General features: G+C 38.0%; 1 protein-coding gene across 1 annotated transcript; it reads left to right on the top strand.

Moving 5' to 3' along the window:
- The first annotated feature begins 961 nt into the window (after positions 1–961).
- Positions 962–2,599, top strand: LOC148162047 (heat shock transcription factor, Y-linked-like). The gene is made up of 2 exons (XM_088020325.1): positions 962–1,474; positions 1,910–2,599. Exons 1-2 carry the CDS (start codon positions 962–964, stop codon positions 2,597–2,599), a joined length of 1,203 nt encoding a protein of 400 aa, XP_087876451.1.
- The last annotated feature ends 8,542 nt before the right edge of the window (positions 2,600–11,141 follow it).

The following is an 11,141-nucleotide window of genomic DNA, read 5'->3' as shown; positions in this document are numbered from 1 at the left end:
CTGTTATTTTTTTATCTCCGACTCTTTAGGATCTCATTCATGGTAGATCTCCTGACATCTCTTAAAATCTTTTACTTCCTATCTAACAGGTATTTACAGACATACCAAACAAAATCATATTTATTCCACTAATATGACTATGAAATGTATTTGATACTATTTAACACAGAATACTTACATATGAGAAACAGATAAGTTAACTTTATATTCAGAAACTTAATTACATTTTATTTTAGTCAGTAATAACAACAGATTCAGGCTACTGTTAAAAAATTGAGGCAAAAAAATTGAGGTAAAATACACATTATGTAAAAATAACCATTTCAAAATATAAAATTCAAGGGCAATTGTATCTTTGTAATGTTGTATCATATTACCTAATTCTTAAATATTTTCAACACCTTAAGAAAAAATCCTTTAAACAGAACTTTCCCTTCCCCTCTCACCTGGCCCAGGGCAACCACTAACTTGTGGTCTCAATGACTTTCTTTATATACAGGTTACACAGATTTAAGTTCCAAATCGTCAGGGCTTTTTAAATCTTTTGTTTTACTCATTTTTTTGCAGGTTTCACTTACCAGGTTTTATGTTATTGGCACCAACCTAGTAAGAGTGTGTTTAGAAGAAGGAAATAACTTTATATCAGGGGCTAAATATAATTATGTATTTATTTCTTTAAAAAATTTTGTGAAAAAGATTTTGTACATCTTAGTTTTTTGGTCGCTGTCTACATAACTTTTATTTTAAGTACTTTATTTTAACTGAAATGAATTTCACAAGTAAACAGTCTGGCTTTAATTGCTAGGAAACAGGCATCTTGTGATGTCACAACTACTCAAGTGGTAGAGCATTGTGACGGTCTGGGTAGTCTATCTGCGGAGGCCAGCCAAAGCGGCATTTGAAGCTGCAGTGTTCAAAACCATGCAGATGAGAAACGTAGCTGAAGGAAAACTTATTTGAGATGGCACATGTTTCTTCAGAAATTCAAGATGATTCTCCTAAAGATGGATCGACTGGTTCCGCAGCCTCCATTAGCGCTCCTTTGTGTGATCACACATTCACTGGAGATGTGGACCTGAGGTCTATGATTGAAGAAAATGCTTTGCAGGCCTTGTCAGGAGGATCCTTGATAAAAAGACCATGTTACACATTCTGTGTCTCTGAACCAGATGAAGATAATGATTTTCTTTCTCTGACCTTTCCCAGGAAACTTTGGAAAATAGTTGAAAGTGATCAATTCAAGTCAATTTGGTGGGATGAGAAGGGAACTTCTATAGTGATTGATGAGGAACTCTTCAAGAAAGAAGTGTTGGAGAGAAAGGTTCCCTTCAGGATATTTGAAACTGGAAGTATGAGGAGTTTAGTTCGCCAGCTTAATCTTTATGGATTTAGTAAAATGCGACAGAGTTTTCAAAGATCTGCTTCTCTGGCTGACTTTCTAGCAGAGGAAAAAGAAGTTTCTGTTTTAAGCAAGGTACGCAAAAATGTTATTACTTATATAAAGAATATATAAGATTTCACCTTGTATAGCAGTAAATATGTTCGTGTGTATAGGCTAAAGTCAGATTTTTAAATTTTTAACATTTTTTAAAAATTGAGGCCAGCTTAGGCATGAAACATTCAGGGGTATAAGAAATCTTGGTAGTATCTTTGATCGTTACCAGTGAACTTCAATTTAAATAAGGTCCTGAAGCCACTTAAAGTGCTATTCACTGTTATCTGTAAATATATAACACATTTTCATGAACCGTAATTAAACGTTTGTTTCCAGTAAGTAAATTCTTAAAAATACTAACATACTAAATATGTTATTTGATGACTTTTTGTGATGAAACTACAGTCAGATTTTATAGGTTATCTTCTATCTTAGTTGGAAATGTCACTTAGTAAAGTTCTCCTTTGGTTTCAGTTACAGTACTATCATAATCCATATTTTAAACGAGGCTGCCCCCATCTTTTAGTAAGAATGAAAAGAAGAGCCGGGATTAAAAATGCTTCTACAGTTTCATTAGTTCAAGGTTTCAACAAGAAACCCTGCAGAGCAGTGGATAATGTGGAGAGACCTAATTCTGGTTTTGTTGCTGAAACTAGCGGAGAAAGGGTATGTTCAAACTCCACCAACGTAAATGTGCCTCTAATAAGGAAGCTTTCTCCCAGCCAGAGAATTGCTACTACAACGGCCCCTATGAGAAGTGATTTTTCTCCTGCATCAGCAATGTCGGTTAGACCACCGGGACAAATTGGAATGGAGCCACATGCTACTTTAAACCAGTTGACCACTTTCCACATGTACTCACATAGCAGCTACACTCAAGCAAATGGCCACATTGTGAACTTCGTTACAACTACAACTTCTACATCTCAGTACCGTATCATATCTCCCTTACAGAGCAGTTATTTTGGTATGAGGGTGGAGCCTTCCACTTTTCCAACTAGATATGCGGATTTGTCAGCCAGTGAGGCTCGTTTTTCTAACCTGCAACCGGCCGGCAACCCATGGTGCACAATGCCAATGATAGGTGATACTTCTGCTGCCTCACTTTCAAGGACAACTCGTCAACCCTCTCCATCGTATGCACATCATCCTAATTACAACTGATCTGTCAAAGGACTATCATTATGCAAGATAACAAAGATTATCATTTGTTGGCAATTGACCGCATATTGGCAATTCTCTTACTTGAACAATAAAATTACACGTTCATCTGTATGGTTTCATTACGTTTATTTTTTGAAATAGTTCAGAGTAAAAATCTTTATTTTATTTATTGTATTTTTTTGTCATTTGGCAAGAACAGGTGACATACATCCTAAATAAATTATATATATTTAAAAAAGAACGGGAGCCAAGGAAAAGAAGCATTTGGAGTTAAGTAATTTCTGAAATAGTCCAGGATGAATAAAATGAGGGCATAAATTACAATGAAGTGGAAGGGGGCGCCTGGGTGGTTCAGCTGTTAAACGTCTGCTTTCGGCTCAGCTTATGATCCCAGGGTCCTGGGATCGAGCCTTGCGTCCATTGCAGACTTGTGTCCTGAAGCAGACTCCTCCTCCCTTTGCCGCTCCGCCCACTTGTATCTGCTCTGCAATAAATAAAATCTTTAAAAAATTGATGTGGAAGAGATACAGGTCAATGAAATCCAGAAAAGACAAATACATAGTATTCACTTCAGTATTTTCTCAATTACATTATATTCTCCCAGTTATTTAGAAGAGTCCTTGGATTTTAGTGGCAAAGGTTGTCTTCATTAAAAAATACATTCATAGTGGAAAGTATAACACTCTCACCAGTTCAGCAACCATTATGTGATCACATGCTGCAGTCATGGGCTGCATGTCTCAGAATGTTGTGTAATTTTACAGGTGGTATTATCAAAGGCCTGTTTTGCCCTAGTGATCTCAAAACATTCCATTTTGTGCCTTCATTTCCTCCCCTCATTAGCCCACCTTTTATATTTTTCAATGGAGACATTTATGTTGCTTTCTGATTCCATCCACAGCCTATTTCAGGCTTAAGTCCTTATGCTGTTTTTGATGCCTTTTAAATTCTGAGCCTTGAAATTCAGCATAGTTAACAAGACTTTAGAGACAACTGTTTACCTGAGCACGTTCATAAGTTTCCATTACATTCACACTCTTTTTAGCCATGCCAATTCTCATCATACAACTCTTAGGGTGAACCCCTTTACTTTGTCTTGGACATCACAGATTGAGCACCATTACTGTCATATTTGACAGTATTTTTCTATGTATATATTGAATGAACAATACATGGACGTTGGTTTAAGCCAGTCAAAATCTACTTTTTGTGACTGAACCCATGTCTTTTACTATTATCATAATTGGTCTTACTCTTCACTGGAAATTTTCTTCAAGAGTAGTTCACAGTTATGTACACTCCAGATAATGAGTTTGACTTAAGGAAACTAGCATCACTAGGTATCAGTGCATGCACTAATTTTTAGTTTCCAGTTTTTTGGCCATTATGAAAACTTGGCTGTTCTGGTTAATGCCACTATAAAGGCTTTTTTGTGTCCTGTTTCGTTGAAATATAGGATTATTTCTCTGCCTGTCACAGTATCTTCTCCATCTTCTGCTTTCACAAGTCATTCCCTGAGAGAATTTGCTGCATACTTACCAGCTCTGTGTCTATGGCAGTATCCCAACTAGTGTGCAGTACAATGACAAAATTCATTCCCTTGGCCTCTGAGATAGCTGGAATTGAGATGAAATCCAGACCTGAACAATCCATTCTTGTCATCCTACTTCATCAACACATATTTTCAAACTGTGTCTACACCGGAAGAGTTTGCAATCATTACTCTGTATAAGGAATCCCGGTTTCTTCCTGGAGTTTCATGAGAATACCATGGTCATCTATGCCCATATGCCGTTAATCACCATTATTTAGTTCTCAGATGTGTAATTATAGAGGATATAGTTTAACAACATGGTTAAATGTTATACATAAATTTTTTTTTCTCAGTATTTGTTTTTTAATTTTCTTATGTTATGTTAGTCACCATACAACACATCACTAGTTTTTGACGTGGTGATTCACGATCCATTGTTTTCGTATAACACCCAGTGCTCCATGCAGTATGTGCCCTCCTTAATGCCCGTCACCGTGCTGACCAATCCCCCCTCCCCTCTAAAACCCTGTTTGTTTCTCAGAGTCCACAGTCTCTCGTGGTTCGTCTCTTCCTCCGATTTCTGCCCCCTTCATTTTTCCCTTCCTTCTCCTAATGTCCTCCATGCTGTTCCTTATGTTCCACAAATAAGTGAAACCATATGATAATTGACTTTCTCTGCTTGACTTATTTCACTTAGCATAATCTCCTCCAGTCCCATCCATGTTGATGTAAAAGTTGGGTATTCATCCTTTCTGATGGCTGAGTAATATTCCATTGTATATACGGACCCCATCTTCTTTATCCATTCGTCTGTTGAAGGGCATCTCGGCTCCTTCCACAGTTTGGCTATTGCGAACATTGCTGCTCTGAACATTGGGGTGCATGTAGCCCTTCTTTTCACTACATCTGTGTCTTTGGGGTAAATACCCAGGAGCGCAATTCCTGGGTCATAGGGTAGCTCTATTTTTAAATTTTTGAGGAACCTCCACACCGTTTTCCAAAGTGGCTGTACCAACTTGCATTCCCACCAACAGTGTAAGAGGGTTCCCCTTTCTCCACAACTTCTCCAACATTTGTTCTTTCTTTCCTGGTCCATTTTTGCCATTCTAACTGGTGTAAGGTGGTATCTCAATGTGGTTTTGATTTGAATTTCCCTGATGGCTAATGATGATGAACACTTTTTCATGTGTCTGTTAGCCATTTGTATGTCTTCTTCAGAGAAGTGTCTTTTCATATCTTCTGCCCACTCTTTGACTTGATTATTTGTTTTTTGGGTGTTGAGTTTGAGAAGTTCTTTATAGATCTTGGATACCAGCCCTTCACCTGGAGTGTCTTTTGCAAATATCTTCTCCCATTCTGTGGGTTGCCTCTTTGTTTTGTTGACTGTTTCCTTTGCTGTGCAGAAGCTTTTTATCTTGATGAACTCCCAAAAGTTCATTTTTGCTTTTGTTTCACTAGCTTTTGGAGATGTATCTTGAAAGAAGTTGCTGTGGGTGAGGTCAAAGAGGTTATTGCCTATGTTCTCCTCTAGGGGTCCTCTCTACCTCTAGGACACGAATGTTTGTTTCATTCCCCAGATTAGGGAAATTCTCAGCTGCAATTTGCTCAAATACATCTTCTAGTCCTCTCTCTCTCTCCACTCCTTCCGGGATTCCAATTATTCTGACATTGGAACGCTTCATGGTGTCACTTATTTCTCTGATTCTATTTTCATGGATTCTGAGTTGTTTTTCCCTGGCCTCCTCTTTTCCCCTTTTATCTAGTATATTGTCTTCCAGGTTGCTTATTTGTTCTTCTGCCTCACTTGCCTTGGTGTTAGATTATCTAGATTGGATTGGATCTCATTGATAGCATTTTTCAGTTCTGCCAATTCAGTTTTCATTTCTGCCCTTAGACACTCTATGTTGCCATTGATTGATTTCTCCATTCTAGCCATTGTCTTCACAATTGCTACCCTGAATTCCTCTCCGACTACTACCCTGAATTCCTCTCCGACATCTTGGTTATATCTGCATCCATTTGTAAATCTGCACCATAAGTCATAATCTCTGAGTCTTTTCTATTTTAGGGGTTCCTCCTCCTAGTCATTCTGTTGACGGACGTTTGAGGGAATGTACAGAGTCCAAATTATTGACCAATACCCAAGCAAGATGCACCTGTTTGTTAGGGACCTTAGGGTTGCTGGCCTCTTGTTTCCCCAGCCTGTCTTCCGGTCGAGGGGCCTGGTGTGCTGTTACTCAGGCAACCCTGTTTGGGCAGAGTTGCCCTACCCCCCTGTGGCGGGGGATGGGCTCAGTGGGAACTGGTTTTGGGGGGCTTTTGTTCTCTGGTGGCTTTCCACGTCTCTTCCACAAGTCAGAGCAGAGGAGACCGTTTCCAACCCTCTGCCTCAGAGCAGAGAGACCGCAGTCTGTTCTTCAGTGAGCTCTCCAGGCCACACCGTCTGCGTTTCTGTCCGTGCTGCTATAAACTGCAGGGTCCTGGTTTGTGTGCCCCTCTGCAGCGCCCCCAGTCCTGCCTCCAGGTCGGAGCATGTCTCTGCCCTTTGTGCTTCTAAAACCGCCAACAGCTCCCGGTTCCCACGTGCGACCCCGTGGCTCCAGGTTTCCGCCCGGGGGCCGCCCTAAAGTCCTTTCCCTGCCGCTACTGGTCTGTGAGTCTGTGCCCCATCCCCAGGACATGAGGCTGTCACTCACCGGAGGTGTAGGATCCCCACGGCCAGGCACCTTCCCGCTGCCATTTATCCTCCGATATCTGCCCGCAGAATCAGGGCTCCCCTCTTAGTACCTCAAAACCAACCGCCTGCGATATTCTGTTTGTAGAGATCCAGATCTTCTTACATCTCAGGCTGGTTTCGTGGGTGCTCAGGGTGGTCAGGTAGATACCCAGCTCAATTCCGGGTACCAGTTGAAACAGGGTTCCCTACTCCTCTGCCATCTTTCCTCTCCTATCAAGCGCTGACTCTTGATCTCAACTCAGGTCTTGATATCAGGGTCCCGCGTCCAAGCCCTAGAGTGAATCTTTTATAGAAAGCATAAAGTTGGATGATGGTTTTTCCATTATCACAAATAGTGTCTTTTACTTAGATAGTCTAATTCATGTACATTTAAAGTGATTGATGATAAGGAATTTTCTACTACCATTTGCTATTTCTTTTCCATATGTTGTATATTTTTTCTTCATTAATATATCTATTACTACCCTCCCTTTGTATCTCATGGATTGTTTTCTCATTTCCTCTTCTGTGCATATTAAAGTTATTTTTAGTAGATATAGTAAGGATTACATATATTATCTTGAATATAAAAATTTAGTCCAATTTAATATCAACTTAGGTCAGTAGCATATAAAAATCTGTTTCTATACACCCCTGTCCCTCCTGTATTGTCACGCACTGCATGTTTACCTATACACTTTATAAACTGTGTGTTTATTAAAACACATAAGCTATCTTTGTTTTGTCTTTTAATCCATGTAGAAATGAAGAGGCTTTAGAAAAATACAGTAATTTTCATTTGATATGTACCGATGTGATTCCCCTTAATCATGTTTATTTCTTTAGGTTGCTTCAAATTACTGTGTGGTATCATTTCATTTAAGGCTTCAATATTTACTTTAGCATTTTTTAATTTAGCAGGCATGTTAGTGATAAAATTTCTCAGCTCGTTTATTTATTTATTTTTTAAGATTTTATTTATTCATTTATTTTAGACAGAGAGAGACCATGAGTGGGGAGAGACGCAGGGAAGGAGAAGGGAGAGGCAGAAAGTACCTGAAGCAGTCCCCTAACCGAGTTGGAGCCTGACACAGGTTGGATCCCACAACCACAAGATCATGACCTGAGTGAAAATCAAGAGTGGGACACTCAACTGAATGGGTCACCTGGCGCCCTTTTTCTCTAGTTTATATGAGAATGTTTTAATTTTTTCAAAAATTGGTTTGGCCACATATAGAACTCTTGGTTGACGGCAAGATTTTCTCCTTTTTCCCTCTTTAAGTATATCATCCCACTGTTTCTGGCTTTTATTATTTATGAAATCTCATTGTGGATGTCTGGTGCACAATGAGTCACTTTTAGCTTGATACGTGCAAGATTCAGAGGTCTTTGGTTTTTGAAATTTTACTATGATTGTCTCATTGTAGATCTTTTTGATTCTATTCTGGTTGAAATTTCTTGAGGTATTTGAACGTGTTCATATGTTTATTTCAAAATTTTGAGAAGTTTTTGACCAAAACAACTATTCTTTGTACTCCTTTTCTCTCCTCTCATTTTGGAGAGGATAATTCACTATTATTATGTGAATACTGGTTTACTTTCTAGTGTCTTAAAGGTCTTAGTCTTTGTTATACTTTGTCTTCATTCATTTTTGTTCTGCTTCTCAAGCTCCACAGTTTCAATTGATCAGTCTTTAAGTTCATTGATTCATACTTCTGCATGCTAAGTCTTCTCTTAATTCTTAGAGTAAAATTTTCATTTCAGTAATTTTATTTTTTATCTTCCAATAAAAACCCACAGAAGGGAGAAAAGTATATCTGACAAATGACTTGCATTCATAATATCGAAAGGACTATTATAATTCAACTAAAATACAAATGACCATTAAAACTTGGACAATGGACAAAGAAAATTATCTTAAATTGCAGACGATTTGATACATAAAAAATATTAAGAAGTCAAAACAGTAGAACAAATAATGTGTTAATAATATGTTAATAATTATAATTCCATATAACTGAACATAATTATAATCCTAGCTCATTATAATAATGAATTAGCATTATTAGAACTAATGAGTGTAGTAGGTTGCAGAGGATATTAATACACAAGATCAATTGTATTTTTTTATGCCCACTATTACATTTGAAAAAAGTTAAGAAGACATTTACAACAGCATCAAAATAACATCAAAAATATTTTTAAAATTTTTTTCCAGTTTGAAACCATACTTTATTTTTAATGTAGCTAGAAATCCAATAACTATTTATTTTTAAGCAGAAAAAACCTCCTTTACTTTTTCCTTCTTATATCATTGTTAGCATAAGAAAAAAGACTTCTGGTTTAGAAATGATACTGAGTTTCTATTAAAATGAATGTACTTTGTTATTTGTGGAACTTAAAAGCACAGGACACATTTTCAGAAGACCAATTTTACTTTTACCCACTTGTAATATTTGCAATGTTAAAATGTACTTAAGTAATATATAATAAGTAAATCAAATAAGGAACCCAAAGTTATTCAAAGCACACATTAGAAAATTTGAGAGAGAACACACATTAGCAACAACAACAAAAACCGCTGGCAAGCTCAAACACAAGTTTATATGCTGAGTATTTTTAAAGGGTTTAAAAAGCATGCTGCGTTAGCCTACAGCTTTTTCTCACTTATATAACAGATGCATTTCTATCTGCTTGTGTACAGCAAAGGGTTAGAACCTGGATCCACTTACTTGACTTCATAAACGCGCTACTTCAAAAATGTATTCCATGGAATTTTCTTCACTGCTCTTACCCACTGATTCTTCAAATAAGCAAAGTACAGAGGGTCTCATCCCTTGAAACTGTTTTTAAACACTAGTACTTGACACTGGAAGACAGGTAGAAACCTAGCAATTCCTGGTACAGTGCCTGGACTTAGTCGTAATTAATGTTGAGAGTTGAATGTACAATAGAAAAGTCTATCATGTCTTTATCCTTGGAGGAGAGGGAGGGAGAAAAGGGAGAGGTGGGGGATATGTAGTACTTAAGAGCTAAACAGGAGCACAATGACTCATAATGCCATCAACCCCACAATGAAGAACCATGGATCTCATCGATTGTATAATTCACGTTGGATCAAAGATGTTTGTTCCCCTCTATGTCTATCAGTGAATTCAAACCTCATACTCTCCAAACTACAGAGATGAATGATGTAAGATAAATTCCAACTGCAACAGGTATTTCCTAACTAGAAGACTGAACGCCGAAGGGAATCCAATCCCTCCTTCCGACCTCTTTTGACATGGTAAGATTTCCACCAAAGCGGAAACCTAACATTTAAATATGAAATCTTTTGGCCAAGTAAGAAACTACAGCTGTTATGGCTATTACCTCACATAATCACTGTATTACATATTAAACCCAGCATGACATACACTTGCAGAATTATGTTGTGAATGATATAGTAGTGATGATGCCAGTAACAAAGGACTATCTTTAGCTCAAAAAGAGTATGGGGGGGTGGTGCGGGGGGAGGTGAAAACAAGTAGAAAGTGCACCAGGAGATGGATCTTTTCTGACCAGGAAAGGTCACTCTAAACACAGAAATATCAAAAGAAAAGTATTCCCTTATTTCCCCTATGTGGAAATAATGCAAAACATTTATTTTCTAAATCAGAGAAGAACACACCTAAGTAATCCAATTCTACTGCAGCATTATAAAAATCATCCCTTTACCACAGTGTAAGATTTAAATGCATCTGCACAAGCGTGCACCCTATATAAAAGGAATAAGGTTGCTGCTGCCCTGCCAGGCACTTCCAGTCCCTACCTAGGTCCTACTGCAATACTGGTGGCCCTAATGGTTTTATCCAAATAAATTCTGTTTAAAAAAATAAAGCATTTCTGGGGCACCTGGGTGAGTCAGTCAGTTAAGTTCTCCCTTCGGCTCAGGTCATGATCTCAGGGTCCTGGATGGAGCCCCCACCGGTCTCCCTGCTCCGCGGGAAGCCTGCTTCTCCCTCTCCCACTCCCCCTGCTAGTGCTCCTGCTCTCACTCTCTCTGTCAAATAAATAAATAAAATCCTAAAAAAATAAAAAATCAAGGATTTAAAAAGACAAGTCAAAATGTCTCAGAAACTGTATCTCCAGGTCAAAGTTCATCTATTTAAATGTTATATTTGCTTCTTCCCACTAATAAACCTTTATTTCACTCAAACTGAGCAATAAATCTTCCACACTGAAGTATCTTCCTTGCCCAGTTAATCCAAAGGAAAAAAAATGAAATGATTAGTAAAGGACAATGTAGAGAC

The sequence above is a fragment of the Eumetopias jubatus genome, unplaced genomic scaffold (assembly GCF_037043125.1).
Source record: "Eumetopias jubatus isolate StellerSeaLion01/CBP00866 unplaced genomic scaffold, mEumJub1_p1.0 scaffold_23, whole genome shotgun sequence".
NCBI classification, from domain to species: Eukaryota; Metazoa; Chordata; class Mammalia; order Carnivora; family Otariidae; genus Eumetopias; species Eumetopias jubatus.
This window is presented reverse-complemented; position numbering and strand designations above follow the sequence as displayed.

Bases quoted from the DNA above. Each gene is read 5' to 3' on its own strand.
- LOC148162047 (XM_088020325.1), top strand. From the start codon at position 962: ATGGCACATGTTTCTTCAGAAATTCAAGATGATTCTCCTAAAGATGGA. The intron at 1,475-1,909 runs GTACGCAAAAAT...CTTTGGTTTCAG, and splicing joins AAGTTTCTGTTTTAAGCAAG to TTACAGTACTATCATAATCC.